Below are 15,461 nucleotides of genomic sequence, written 5' to 3' on the forward strand. Positions count from 1 at the left end.
GGGAAGGGAGGGGAAAGGCAGTTTGCATGCCTGGCACAGGACTGTCACACAGTAAGGCTTCCTGTCTCTGAGATTCCTCCCTCTGCCCTGAACCTGCCTATACATCCAAAACAGTGGCTAACTCTCGGTGCGATGTCCAGAACACCCTCTACCAGCTTGCCTGCCCAGCCCCGAGTGCTCCATTGGATCCTCCCGGGAAGTGGCCCCCATTACTAAGCTGCAAGGTGGGGCTGTGTCCACCCAGAGTGAGTGCTTCACTTAGGAGGACACAGTAATGTGCTGGACTGGGCTCAGACAAACCAACTGCTGTTAGCCTCTTCACCCCCCACCCAGGAGCTAAAGGCAGTTTATTTCCTTCAAGTCTGTAAAATGCTCACTCATCTCCTTGGCTTTCATGGCTATTCCCACCTCCCAGATGAAGAAAGTGCGGCATAACTCTCTGAGGGTCACAAAGAGCGTCTCTTAGTCACAAATGAGATCATCTGTCTGCCTGTCACCATCCTGAGAAGCCTGGGGTGAGAGTATCCTCTGGTTCTTCAGTGACAACCAGCAAGGATACAATGTAGCTTGCTGCAGTCAAAGGCCTCTATGGGAGCTGGGGCAGCGGTTCAGCAGTTACTCTTCCTGAAGATCTAGGTTTCACTCTCATCACCCACAGGGAGGCTCCAATTGTCTGTTAACTCCAGTGTCAAGGGATTCAACGCCCTCTTCTGGCATCTTCTGGCACTGTGTACACATGGTACACATACATGCATGCATGCAAACACCCACATGCATAAAATTTTAAAAAGTAAGTATTAAAAAAAACATTTTGGGGGGCTCAGAGGTTAAGAGCACTGGCTGGCTGCTATTTCAGAGGTCCCGAGTTCAATTTCTCAGCAGTCACATGGTGGCTCACAACCATCTGTAATAAGATCTGATGCCTTCTTCTAGCATGCTGACATACGTGCAGGCGGAACACTGTGTATGTAATAAATTAATTAAACTTTTTTTTTTTTTGGTTAGTTGCTTTTTGGTTTTTTGAGACAGGGCTTCTCTGTGTAGCTATGGAGTCTGTCTTGGAACTCACTCTGTAGCCCAGGCTGCCCTCCAACTCACAAAGATCCACCTGCCTCTGCCTAGCAAGTGCTGGGATTAAAGGTGTGTGCCACCACCGCCTGGCCTGAAAAGCCATTTTTAAAGGCTCCTGTAGCCCTTGAGCCATACTATTGGTCAAAGCCTGGCAGGGGCAGGTTGGGAAAGAAGGACCATTGAAGGAACTTAGTTCTTTTCTAAACTACCATCCAAAGGGGTGAAAGTTGAGCCAATGAGCTCGGGAAAGGAGCTAATAAAATCCACCGCTGCCTCCTCTCTGTGCCTTCCTGATCGGGACTCTCAGTGTTACTAATGAAAGTAAATGGAGTGGAATTCTTCTCTCACGCCGACAAAGCAAATCATGATGGCATTTTTTCCAGACACGCACTAACTCCACCGTCCAGCCGGTTTACAGTTCCTCAAGTGCTTAATTTACAACCTGGGGAGAGTGTTTTGGAAACCTCAAAGATGACTCCTACAATGTAGAGCCTGCACAGTCTGCAGAACTGCAGAGGGCTGCTCAGATGGGGGACAGAGGGCTGGGGCCTCCAGAGGAAGCCTGGCAGCTCAGGAGCGACCCAGGCAAGGAGGTTGCACAGCTCCCAAGAAGTGAGTAGCAGATGCCACAGCAGCAGCCTGTGGACGGTTCAGCCTCCTCCTCTCCCCAGCCACACAGAAGCAAACCGGAGAACCGTGCTGCAGTTCTGACTGGTCCACTTTGTACATGGTGGTAAGGAGAGGGGAACAAAGCCCCCAGGGAACTTCCTGCCGCCTCAGGCCTTCTCCGACTTTCCCTTCTCTGGATGCTGATAGGCTCTTCCTGCAAAGGTTGTCCACTCGTTCATTCCCTGAGTACCTACCATCCACACCACCAGTGAGACAGAAGCCCATTTCTTCCCTAGAGGGTGATGGACAGGAGGGGCTGGCCACACAAAAATCCAACCTACACACTGGGAGGAAGCAAACGCTGAGCTGGGACAGAGGAACGAGGAACAGATCTTGAGGACCACAGCAAGTGCGAAATGGAGCCTTTGTGAAAGCAAGGAAGGGTTTTAACAGAGAGAACTAGGGGTCCTCAGGTTCTCCACAATGGTCTCTCTACCGTGCTGTTACTTTCTGGATCCCACTGTCCCAAGCCGCAGGATTAGAGAGACCTGTGCACCACCAACCCACTTTTGACACAAAGCCTCAATCCAGGCCTTATCACGTTGGGGGCTGTGGACCCCCAAGACCCTGAATTTCCTGTAAACAACTTGCTTGCAGCTGCTCTGAGCAAAACAACTAGTTTTCCTGTGTTTTCAGCTGCTCTGAGCACGAGACAGGAGAGTGGGTTCTGGTGGCTGCAGCTGAAAGATGCCGAGAGCTGGGGGCATGGCCCGAGGCCTATATAAGCTGCACCTGAACACAGTAAAGTTGGCATTTTTGTTACAAGGATGACCCATGTCTCCATGTCACTGTCTGTCTGTGTGTGTACATTTTTACATCTCCAGCCTGGTTCCCAGCTCGCATACCATCCCATAGCGCAGGCGTTAACCTTATCAGGAATAAATTCAAGGCTAATGTGTCTAAGGTCCTACTGTGCAGCAGGTTCTGCATCAGAAGTCTTCAAACCCTAATACTGATTCTAGGTAATAAGGCACTGGGAGATGTTTTGCTAACCACAAAAACATGCAGCTCCCCCAGGAGCCTGCAGCTACCGAGAGGGGGGCAAATGGGATGTGGATCTGGGTCTGTCTACCTCACTGCTGGGATTTCTTACACAACCCCCCGATTTTATACCCTGGTTATTTCAGATGAATTATTAGTACCTGCTATATTCTAAACTCTAGGTATCTCTAAAGCAAGAGAGACCAGTCTCCCCCAAAATGTCCCCATCTTCAGCACACATGAAACACTCCAGGTGACCACTCCGTGGGAGGGAAGAAAGGCACGTGTCAGCCAGAACGGGGAAGCATGCCAGCTGGAAAGAAAAGAACTACAGCGACCACCTGGGTTTGCCTAGTAGGATGTGATGCCCTATGGGCAGGCGGCAAACAAGCGAACAGGCGTCTTTGAGATTAGTGATGACCCTGGCTGCTTGGATGGCTGTTGCCATACCAGGTGGTAGACTTAGCCACATCATCTCATTGAATCGCCTCTACTAGCCACCAGATAAGATTCGCCACGCTCTTCCGATAAGAAAGAGAGAAGGGGAAGCTAAAATATAGGAATCCACCCAAGGTCACCTTGCTGTCAAGGACTGGGATGAGAGGTGGATACAAAGTCTATCTCCAAGACAAGTGTGTGTGTGTGTGTGTGTGTGTGTGTGTCCCAAGGCAAACAGGGTGCCACCTTCCACTTCCTACATAAAGTGGGAGTCTCGAAGGACTGGAGGTTTGACATCTTAAAGGGCTGACAAGACATGGCCTTCCCTGGTCATCACAGCTCCCCACCCCCAAAGGACCACATTTTTCAAATCACAATTTTCTTGAAATGTGATCCACACGTCCTTCGCTCATTTTACAACGCACCATTCAGGGGGTTTTAGTCTCTTCTCAAAGTTGTACAAGCATCATCCCAATTGTAAAAGACGTTCATGACCCCCAAAATAAACACACCAGGTAGCAGCCACTTTCCATTTGCTGCCAACTCTACCATCGGCCCTGACAACCACCCATCTTTCTGTCTCTATGGACTGGCTGTCGTGGGACATTTCACAGACATGGACTCATCTGCTGCATGGTAGCCTTTCATAACTCAGCATGACGTCAAGGTTGCTCAGTGCTGCAGCATGTATGAAGCCCTTCTGATTCTTCTCATTGCTGAATAACACTCTACAAATAATCAATAAAACCATGCAAGAGATCGCAAGAGTATTTTAAGGAAAGGGAGCACACCAAATTTTGTGCATCCACGCATAGGGAGGTGAACACTTGTGTGCCTTCCTCTTAACCTGTTCCGACCCAATTGTGAACACATTCTATGTGGACATGTGTTTATATTTCTCCTGGGTAGACCTGGGAGTGAAACTGACCAGCCCTAGCTTTTACATACAGTTAAAAGTTTACAGAAGAATCTCACCATAAAGCCAACATCTGGCTGCTCCTGGGCTGTTTCCAGGGAATTTTATCAATTCAGCCAGACTCCAGTCACGGGTGGGTCATCTGGCCCAGCCCCTCCTCTTCTGGATCCTGGGATTCTCTCGCCGTTACACTTGCCAGTGTCGTCTGGGCCGGCACAATGATAAATGCATTCTGCTTTAAAGCAGATACTTCGCAAATCATAACTTACAGATGCTCTGAGACTTTCATGTGGGAAAGATGAATGAGAATTCTGCTGTCTGACTCTGGAGCCACTGAGGACAGGAAGCCGCAGCCAGGATCCCAACAAGCCCTGGATATACGTCTCTCCCTGACAAACGCATGAGCAAATGTAACAGCAAAGGAATGTGTGCAGGGAAGGGTCTGCCGGCCTTTGCAGACAGAGCTCTCCTCATCCATTCATCCCCAGTCTTGTGTTTCCTTGCCAACAAGTGTAAATGTTCCTCGGGTCAGGGAGGATAAGCTTCAGTGGCTACACCTCTCCGAAAGTCCCTAGCTAGATTTATTCATCTCAACTCTATCCTGCAAGACTTGGTTGGGGGCCGACTTCATGCTTGGCCCTCAGCAAGGCATCTCTGGTGGGCGGCGTGAGATGGGTTCAAGGCAGTTAGACAGGGTGTAACACAGAAAAGGAACCTTGGTTGAGTAGTTTATCTCTTACCACACCCTAAGAGGAAGGCGATCATGACATCCTGGCACACTGTGGGTGCTTTTTCACTATGGGCTAAAAAGGTAAACATGTTCATTCATAGAAGCCCCCACCCCCATCCCCACCCCAGGCATGCAGGATCAGGCTCTTTGGGGAACAAAGAATACGGTGTGTGTTCTGGTGAAGAGGTTCTTGGTGGGAGTCATTCCCTCTCCATCCTCAGCCCATCTCTTTCCCAAGATGGTTTCAACGCCTAATCTTTTCACACCTCAGCTCTCAGGAAACCCTCCCTGTTCCAGGCCAGCACCCCAAGCCCCCAGGCACAGAACCCCTCTGTGACCAGCATCCAGCTCGACTGATTCCCAAGAGTTATGGTCAAGATCTCCGGGTGTAAACACCAGCCTTGCTTCTGTGTGACCTTGTACAAGCTGGATAACCTCATGAGGCCTCAGCTCCTTCTTCTGGAAAAAGGGATAAGAGGTTTAGGGAAGTTCAACCCATTAGTATGTGCCTGGCACACCCCCAACACTAGGAACTATCAACCTCTACTATTACAGCTCCCAGTCTACTTAGCAATCTTGCCTCCCACTACACCCCAGCATGATGACATCACCAGCCCCTGTGAAGTCACCAGGTTGCGGGCATTTGAAACCCAGATGCAGGGGCAGCTTCAACATTACTCGGCCTCCCCTCGTCTTGGCTGGCAGAGACAGAACAAAGGCAAAGCGGTCTGTGCGGTCTGCAGATTTTCTGGTTCCGTTCACTGGTTACCAGTGTCTTCCGGTGCCAACAAACACCAATGCTGTCTGAGGCCACGGAGAGTAACCCATAATCTCCACCCTCAGTGACGGTCCTTTGCTCTGCCTTAGCTGGCACGGCCCTGCCTCTGCATTCAATTCCTAAACTACAGCGAGAACCCATCTCCAGAAAGAAGCAGGCCGCAGCTGACCTGGCGCCACCGGCAAAGTGGATGCAGAGTCACCGCTGTGTGACATTCCTCTAACAGCCATGGGTCTGGAAGCAGACAGACCTATGAGCTACTGTCCGGTTGTGACCCCCAACTCATTACCCACTGATATGTTATTTTCTTCATCTGTAGAATGGGTCCAACTAGGATTTAACACTTTAAATGAGGGAACATGTCTGTAAAGTTCTAGGCTCAGCATGACACACTTCATGATTTCATAAACATCAGTTGGAGGTGGGTCGGAGGTGGCTCAGTGGATACGTTACCTGTACAAGCAAGGGGACCTGAGCCTGAGCCCCAGAACCCACACAGAAATGCTGGATGTGGTAGCATGCTCTTGTAATCCCAGCACTGGGAAGGTAGAGACAGGAAAATTCCTGGGGCTTGCTGGCCAGCCAGTGAGGGACACTCTCAACCCACAAAGCCAACAGCACCAAAGGATGACATCCAAGATTTGCCTCTGGTCTCCACATGTTCACCCACATGTACGTGTAGACCCACATGTACATGGGGACACACACACATATTCTCTCTCTCTCTCTCTCTCTCTCTCTCTCTCTCACACACACACACACACACACACACACACACACACACACTCTCTCACTCTCTCTCTCTCTCTCTCTCTCTCTCTCTCTCTCTCACACACACACACACACACACACACACACACACACACACACTCTTATTCTCTCTCACACACTTTTTTTAAATTTATTTTTATTATTTTATGTGCATTGGTGTTCTGCCTGCATGTGTGTCTGTGTGAAAGTGTCAGGTCTCCTGGAACTGGAGTTCTAGACAGGTGTGAGCTGCCATGTGGGTGCTGGGAATTGAACCAGGTTCCTCTGAAGAGCAGTCAGTGCTCTTAACCACTGAGCCATCTCTCCAGCACCCTCTCACACACACTCTTAAATTCTCTCACATATACTCTTACATATTTTTCTCTCTCACATACTCTTAAATTGTGTCTCACACACACTCTTAAATATTCTCACAAACACATGCAGACTCACATACACACACAATCATACACTCTTACACTCATATATTCTTTCTTTCTCACACACACAATAATCTGCTTGTAACAGCAGGAACAGGTGTGTGTGTGTGTGTATCTCAATCTTCTCTCTCTCTCTCTCTCTCTCTCTCACACACACACACACACACACACACAAATATTCTGCTTATAACAGCAGGAACAGGTGTTTTTGCTCAGGATCAAACTACTTTTAATGAACAAGGCTAGCGCTGGTCATCTCCTGAGACGCCTGCCTAGGAACTGTCCCCTCCCTCTCTGTCCCCTCCCTCTCTTCTAGCCTGCTGCAAGCTCCCTGGCTTAGTCATGCCTGGCTCCATATTTAACATGGCGAGTGTGTATGGCAGACGATATGAAATCTGTCACAGAATCTAACACAATTCACTCGATATCTCCAGATGCGTTTCACGTCTGCTGCTAGACTGCGAGTCCTTAAAGAGAGAGGACCACATTGTCAAACAAAGGACAGACATCCCCGATTAAGAATCAGGTTTCTTTGCCCAAACTCAGTCACTTAACAAGTCTGTGAGGGGTTGGGCTGATACGTTGGCCAAGATCTCTGATTCTCTGGAAACTGGATTTGAGCCTTAACTCAGACACAGCGCCTCAGCCCTGTGCACGTGATGCCCATACACAACCCAGCCTAGCAGGCCAGTTTGTTCATCTCACTCTCAGAGCCACAATTTGCCATCACGGGGCTGAGGGAATCGCTTTGGCAAGAGCTTACCCTTTTAAGATTCACTTTGACCAAATGCGCCCCCCAAAACTGTGCGTTTGGGTTCAATTTTTTTTGTTTTGTTATGTTGTGTGGTGTTTGTTTTAGCAATACTTTGTGTGCCCTAAAGGCCCGAGGAATTGGCTCCCAAAGAGCACACACTGTAGGAAGACCCAGAAGTTCATTCCACAGTCAGCCCAAAACTTCATCCAAACAAAGGTTGTGTAATAAAAGGGGCCCAGATTCAACACTGCAGAAACACATTCAGATCCTATCTGAATCTGCTCGACTGTCTCGCCTTTCTATGCCCGCACCTCCCTAATTAATCTAACTACCCTGGCAAAGAAGTGGCCCCCTCACCTCTCCCTCTGTGTCTCTGCAAGATCCAAGGCTAATTGGCCAATGCAACCTGTCTCTCTGACAGCCTTAAACTGTAGACGCAATCATAAATGAGAATAAGAAAGAAAATCCACCAGGAAGGAACACTAGAATGTTTCCTTTTCCCCTTTGAAACTTTACCCAGGTTACTGTCTGCAACTCTCAAAAGCCCAAGAAGTTGGGGAATGTCGGCATCCAATGCTCCAGCTGAGGAACCTGGCATTTCACAGTTAAGTAGCTTCCAGAAAGCTCCAATGCCAGGAAGGGATCCGTCAAGGGTCTGAATGGCGGCCAGGGCTCTAAGCCTTTCTGTAAAGCTTGCTCCAATCTTAGGCTCATCATCTCAAGTCACTGTGAGTTCCTGCCTTATAGACATGCTTAGGCTGTGGCCGTGAGACCACATTAGGGCTTGAGAGAATGGAAGCGCCTGGACCATGCAGCGGGCTGAAGCAGCCCGCTGCAAACTCCTGAGTTGGTTACTCTCTTCAGAGCACAGAAGGTGGTGCTGTTCTGACTTGAGTCTCCCTCAGAAGGCCCTTCTTTCCAGGTCAGAGGTTCTAAGCTACAGGAAATGACTCTCCTCTGTGAGCAGGACCCCCACTTCAGGCAGGAAAGCTGATTTCCCAAGCATCTCCTAAGACCTGCTCTCAAAGGGACTGGATCAACTGTAATTCTACCCAAAGAGGGAGCAGGCTCCTGAGCCTCCTCAACGGAAGCTTCGAGGCAAGTTGTGGATGTCACGCTAATAGCATAATTTTTTTTATTTTATTTATTTATTTATTTATTGCTGTTCTTGACACTGACTCACCAGGCACTGACCAGGCAAGCACAATGCTGACCTCTGTTTTTGTTACTGCTGCTTGTGGTATTTTCTCTGCAGCCAGACGTGGGGTTTTCCACCTGACAATTCCAGTTTCTCACTTGGGCTCTTCTGCCATCTGTGAACAGTGCACTCAGTGGGGGAGGACGCTGCACCCAGGAGGACTTCTCCTCTCCAAACGTCAGTTTCCTACCGGTTAAAAGCAAGCCGGTCACCGGAGGATCTGGCTAACGCTCAACTTAGCAATCAAGCCGAAAACAGCCAGATGGAGAAGTGGAGCAGCTTGGGAACTGTCAGTTCTTGAGCATGTATCTACCGCCAGCTGCACAATCTTTACATAATTCTTGAATAAAACAAGAGATTTCGCTGCAATTAATAGCACAATGGGAGGGAGATCTAGACAATAACAGCGCACTGGTCTCGTCAAGGAGAAACGAGGCTCCATCGTTCTCTGGGCGCCCCCTAGTGGCCATGAGGCTAAATCCTGGCAGAATGTTCAGTTTTGTGCAAATAAAGAGCCAGACACCCACTGAAAGAGAGGAAGGCAGGCCCCTACCAAGGCAAGTCTAACTGAGCCCGGGGCTCAGACAGTCAGAAGAACGCCTGACTGGAAGCCACAGTGACGCTCAGCAGGCAAGTGTACGCCGCCAAGACTCAATGCAGCTCGGTTGACTCCCAAGAAGGTGCCGCAGACCCTAGATCCACCCTGGCTACTCAGCCCCTCACATCCTCCCATCTTCAACCTGCACCTCAGACTGGGTCTGTGTTCCATTATCCTGCTTTTCAACTTCCCAGCGCGATTCCTCAGCAGCAATATAGGCAACAGGAGCAAGGAGCTACACTTAGTTTTTCTGCTTATTCAACACCCAGCCTGGGGAATATCAACTCAGAAGAAACGCATGAATGAAGCCTGCTTCCCGGGCACTTCCTTCGTCAGAGAACACCTTTGCAACCATCTCCTCCTCAGAATTCTCAGCCCATAGGGCAAAGGGCACCTGCACAACTGCTTTGCAACTTGCTGTAGAATTCACATGTGGCAGAGCGGTTTTATTTTGAGGATACAATTCTCATTCCCCAATTCATTGACTTTTTAAGTGATAATGTAGCCCCAACCTTGACAGTGAACCTGAGAAGCTGAAGAGGGGGGGCTATCCAGCTGGCCACATACTTGAAAATTACAAGGGTAAACCTTGCTGACTGTAATCATTTTCCACAGCTATCTGACAGCTCACTTGCCCTTCCCTGTAGCCACTGGTTAGGTTTATAAGCAACAGTGGGTCCCCAAGTACCCCTAAAAGTGAACATAAGAAGGTATCATAGTTGGTTTCTTACTTTGGCCCTAAATCAATTAAAATACATCTGATACTCTTTAAATCCGAGAACCATGCTCATTTCTGCCACACACCACACAAACCCTTTCTGCAACAGTCAGACACTTTGGACCCAACTCTAGCCACAAGCAGTGTGGATTCCAAGGGCCTGTTCTGCAAATGGGAAAATGACAACAAGCCAACGCTGGGACAACTCTGAGCCCCTGAGGCACTCCGAGCACTGCTCGGTACCCTGGCAGAGCTTCAGCCGTTACCGGGGCAGCTAGCCAGACCTCTTGAACAATTTAGTAGCCCTGTAGCCACGATCTGGAAGGCAAGCAAGCCTGCAGCAAGTCACATCTGTGTCTGAATGGCCACCCATGCCCTGGCCATGGCAGCCTTGCCAGAGGCCAGAATACAAACTGTCAAAAACCTCAGACATTCGGTTGGAGCTTTTGGTTTTTACAGGCAACCGTCTTGTCTTCTTTTGCCCAACAGCAGCATCAGGGTGATCAAGCTCAGCGAAAATATACAGAGAAGTGGGATTGTGGTAAGATGGAAAAGAAGTGAGGGTCCCGAGCAACTATAGGACACAGACTTAAGAGTCCAGCTTCATGACTAAGGATGTGGGTCTTCTGGAGTTGTACAAATAAGGAACTCTTGGGTAAGGCATGAAGGTGTGTCTGCGGGGGAGACCCCACGTTCCCAAAGCTGCAAAATATTTGCGAATCCTAAAAACACTTTGCTAGCTGGTGGGAAAAAGGGGGAAGCCCCAAAATATGTGCAGACAGGATGTAACAAGTGTTTCCAGAGATATACACCTGAGTCATGGGTGCTGAAGGGAAAAGTCAGGAGCGTGACTGGGGGGCTTCTGCCAAGACCCCTCTTGGTGGAGAGAGCCTCGGTGGTGTGGTATGCCCAGACCCCACTTGGTCTACCGCGGAGCTAGCGGGTACCACCCAGGGATTTCCCCTACTCACCACTCGGCCTGAAAACCTCTCGGTGGCTCTCTTGACTTTGCCGTAGGTACCTTTGCCCAGGGTCTCCTGCAGTTCATAGCGATGCTTCAAGTTGTGCTTGTGGTGATGTCTCTTCACCCCGTGCGGCTTCCTGGGCTCTGTTGGGGCTGCAGTCGCCCCGACCACCGCCTCCGGCGGCCCCGGCTCCACAGAAGGGCCATCTCCTGCCGCGGGCACAGCCGCCTCTTCCATGTCCAAGCGCGGGGCGAGCCGGGCTGGAGAGGGCAGGACCCGGCACGCACAGGGGCTCTGGGTGGTCCCCGCTGAGGGAAACCAGGGTGCGTTCAAGGTCTTCCCCGCAGCATTGCTGAGACAACCCGACCTGGCTCTGGCTTACCGCTGGGTCACTAGAGGCGGCGGAGACTGCACATCTGGCGCCCCGGGCGCGCACGCTCGGCGCACCGCCCCCCGGCCGGCCGCAGCGACAATCTGCGGAGCGTCCGGCGAGGTGGCGGCGGTGTCAGGGGAGGCGGTGGTGTTAGCGAGAAGGAGGGGAGAGGGTGGCTCCGAGCGCAGAGAGAGGAGTGTTATGTGGGGCGCCGCGCCCCCCGCCCCCGCGCCAGAAGGACGCGCAGACGGGGCGGGGCGGGAGGGGAGCGCGGGGCGGGCGCCCGGGTGTCCCCACCTCCGCGTCGGGCCACCGCGCAGGGAGGGGGCGGGGTGCGTGTGGTCGTTCGCCCTTTGTGCGGCGCGGCGCAGGCCCGGGCGGCGGCCAGGGAGCTTTGTCCTCGGCAGGCGGGGGACAGACGGTCCCGGTGGGGTGGGGGGTGGTCCTCAGAGCGTTTGTCTCCCTTCCCGGGCTTCCCGCACTCACCCTCCGGAGCTACTGCGGGCGGTCTGCGGCTGGCTTTGGCCGATCGGCCACGGATAAAGCTCGCCGGGCCCCGAGGCCGCAGAGGCGACTACGCACAGAGTTCGGGTGGCCCAGGCGTGCGCGTTGTGGCCCGGGGCTGCACCCTTCCGGGCCACCCTTCATGTTTGTTATGGTGTCGCAGCGGCCACCAGGCCCGCGAGAGCTGGGGGAGGCCGGGGAAAGGAGGCACAGCGGTGTTGGGTTACCGGCGGTGAGTCACGGTCTCCTCCCGCTGCCGAGGCCCTGCAGGCCTCCAACTCCGGCCTGGCCAGGGCAGCACCCTCCTGGTGCCACCGCGGAACCTGGAAAGTCCCCCGGGAGGGATGCTTCGGGACCCCGCACCCGGCTTTCTCAGGGAGAAAGGCGGAGTCAGGAACGAAGGGAGGCCCAAAGGAGGAACCCGGCCCTTTGGGGCGCTGATCACCCGTGAGGTCTGGGAGTCCGGCAGGAACAACCGAAAAGGGGAGGAAAAGTGGAGGCCTGGATGGAGCTGGATCTCCCGAGTTGCCCAGACCAGTGGGAAGGCCCCTTTCCGAGGTGGACAGACCATGGTTCTCGGTTGGACCAGTCCCAAGACCTGGGCCTTCTGAGCAATTCCTTGCCCAAGCCAGAGGCCACTTGCAGGCCTCCTGACCCCCTCGGGTGATGGGAATTTTCCTTGACTAAAAAGGCCAAATCTCCCCCACCAGGTGAGGGTCAGGCAGGAAGGCCTCCCAGCTGCAGGGAGGGAAAAAAAAATAAGACATGAGGGGGGGAAACTTTAAGAGGCCTTAGGAAATTTTTTCAAGTAATTTCATGTAAATTACAGTGTTCCAGACTAGGGTGGGAAGAGCGAACAGGAAATTTCTAGAGGCTGGTGTGTTCTGCGAGTTGCCCTGGAGCTGGCGCTTGCCCTGCGCCCCTCCGGTTCCTCCCGCCCTCTGCATTCCACACTGTCTTCACTCCTGTCTTATCACCTTACACTGGACTTCGACAGCCTGCCTGCCCGAGACCCCCACCCCCACCCTCGCTGCCAGAATTACACCGCGTACTCAGATCCGCCCCTCACTCCTCTGCTCCGTTCTGCGCTCGGTAGCCTTATCTCCAAACTTTATTTACTTGTTTTAGGGATGCCTGAAACCCCTCCGCCAGCCCCGGCCCTCCCTTAAAAGCACCCAACAAACGCGCAAAGGCCGTGTTTATTCTGATCTATTCAGCCCAACAACCCCTTCAGTGACTCCCTGCCCCCATCCTGAAGCGGCACGCTGCTTTTAAAAAGTCCGCAGACATGCATGAAGATTGCAAGACAAGTTGGTGGCATGCAGGTAGAGTCCTGGGTCCCCACTGAATTGGCTGGGAGACTTTAGTTAAACGATTAACCTTTTTCTTCAGTTTGCTCTTAAAATAAGTCTCAGTGAGTCTGGTTGATTTTAGTTGTGGCTTGGTTTTCAGGTGAACAGATTGTGTCTGTATTGGTGATTAAGATGACAAGTGCCCTGGTCCCTTCTGTCCCTGGGATGTGGTAGGATATACCTGCCCACACCTTCAAGGTTACCTGTGCACCTATAACTTGCATTGGTTGTTAGAATCAGTGCAAAAGCGATGGTTCTTCTGCCTGGAACCTTTAACGTCTGGGTAGTAAATTGTCATGTCCTCTCCTCACCTTGACAAGCAGAGCAGAGTCTGGGCAAGCTGAGACTGTAGAGCGAACAGATTCGTCCCCAGGAAGGCTGAGCTGGAAAGCCAGCATGAGCAAACACCCTTTTGCTGTGTTCAGCCAACGAAGTGGGCATAGCCTTTCTGACAGCATCGCTCTCAAGGGCAAGGGTTTCAGCCCTGTCTGCTGAACGGGCAGAACCTCCCTCGTGCTGGTAACCGGTTGACGGCGATGCATGCTATGGAAGGTAGCTGCTATAATCTGTATTCAGCTGGGTCGATCATATTAGAAAGGTTTAAAGCTTTGCCTAATATCACTTAGCTTGCACTGGGTGACGGCAGTACCAAGACTTAAACCCTCCCTCACCCGCTCTATAGGCGCCAGGCTACCTCTCATTAAATGGGAAGGAGGTGAAACCCAACTACAGTGCATGACACACAGTCACGTCCAAGCTTTGGCAGCTCCTGCCAAGCCTGAATTCCTGTAACACTGATAACTGTGAGCTTTTTAATTGCATGCATTTGTCCTGTATATGAATATATGCGTGTACATAGACACGTGTGGGGGTAAGGATACCGTTCAGAAGTCACCTCTCTCCTTCCACCACGTGGCCCCAGGGATCAAACTCTGATTGATCATCAATCTTGATGACAGAGAGCCTTTATCTGCTGAGCCGTTGTCCATCTAGACGTGGTTTGTTATTACACAGGACATCTCCTCTACCCAGCCCAAGCTCCTTTCTCAAACTCAGAGTTTGAGTTTTAGAGTCCAACTGACGGGGTCCCAGTCCCAACTTGATATTCACGGCGACTGCCTTGAACCATTATCTCCTCTTGATTTGTCAGCAGTGATGGGGACAGCTGTGTCACCGCCAGTGGTAACAGTGTGTCATGCAAGGTTGGCGTGGACCTTAACAGATAGGATGCGCGCTCGGTAGATGACGGCTGTCGCCGTCAGGCCTACTGCAACTCCTTGCAAGGCTCCTGCCAGCGCTCTGAGGAGTTACTGGCAGCTTGATCACACGACTTGGTAGCTGCTGGTTCTGCCTGGATACTAGGCAGATGTTGTAACATCTGCACTCACAAGGTCTAAATCTTTTAAGCTTTTCAAATCAGCTTAAAAGAGCGTGTGTATGTTTGCTTTCTTGAGAAAGCTTTGTTCAGAAAACACAGTAATACCAACCTACCATTTCTCGTGTGTGTGTGTATGTGTGTCTGTGTACGTGTGTGTGTCCCATTCAAACCATATATATGTAATATACATACAGTGTATATGTGTACAGTGTGAGTGATTTGAACCCTCACCTAAAGGCTCCCGAGTTTGGACACTTTTTTCCCAGATGGTGGTCTGGTTTGCGGAGGCTGTGGAAGCTTTTAGAGGTTAGGCCCAGCAGGACAAAGTGGATCACGGCAGGGAGAATCCGATGAGTGTTATAGTCCTGTCCCAGGTGATCTCTGCTTCCTGCTCCCCCAAGATGTGAACAAGCAGCCACATACTCCCACTGCCATGACCTCCACCATGCCTTCCCCACGACTGTGAACTGGCGCCTTTCAAACTGAGCCAGGAGAAATCATATTCTCCCTTAAGTTGCTTCATAGTAGAGAGGTGGTGAGATTGGATTGGTGGATTTATTTATGTAGCATTACTTGTATGAGGGATCTAATCAGAGAACCTTTATTAATGCTATCTTCCTACTGTGTGCCCAGCTCTGGGGCTAACATGGTCCCTCTTCTTCCGGCCACCAGAGTAGCAAACAGTTACCGCATCCAGCTGGCCTCCAGCCACCAAGCTTGGGAGAACTCATGCTCTTTGGATATGAGATAGATAAAAGCAGAAGTTTACTCAGGAATTGATACTGAAAGCTCAGTTTCTTCCCACCTGCTAAATGGCTGGTAACCATAGCACCGGGGGGGGGGGGGGG

General features: G+C 51.3%; 1 protein-coding gene across 1 annotated transcript in view; it reads right to left on the reverse strand.

The window, feature by feature from the left end:
• Nuak1 (NUAK family kinase 1) overlaps positions 1-11,618 on the reverse strand; it is a 61,124-nt gene extending 49,506 nt beyond the window's left edge. Inside the window, exon 1 of the mRNA XM_050145681.1 lies at positions 11,013-11,618. Within this exon, the coding sequence (XP_050001638.1) occupies positions 11,013-11,243 (231 nt within the window). The 5' untranslated portion in view covers positions 11,244-11,618. The remainder of the gene's footprint in view (positions 1-11,012) is intronic.
• Between the last annotated feature and the right edge of the window lie 3,843 nt (positions 11,619-15,461).

The sequence above is a fragment of the Alexandromys fortis genome, unplaced genomic scaffold (assembly GCF_014885135.2).
Source record: "Alexandromys fortis isolate MF-2015 unplaced genomic scaffold, M_Fortis_MF-2015_v1.1 scaffold_50, whole genome shotgun sequence".
NCBI classification, from domain to species: domain Eukaryota; kingdom Metazoa; phylum Chordata; class Mammalia; order Rodentia; family Cricetidae; genus Alexandromys; species Alexandromys fortis.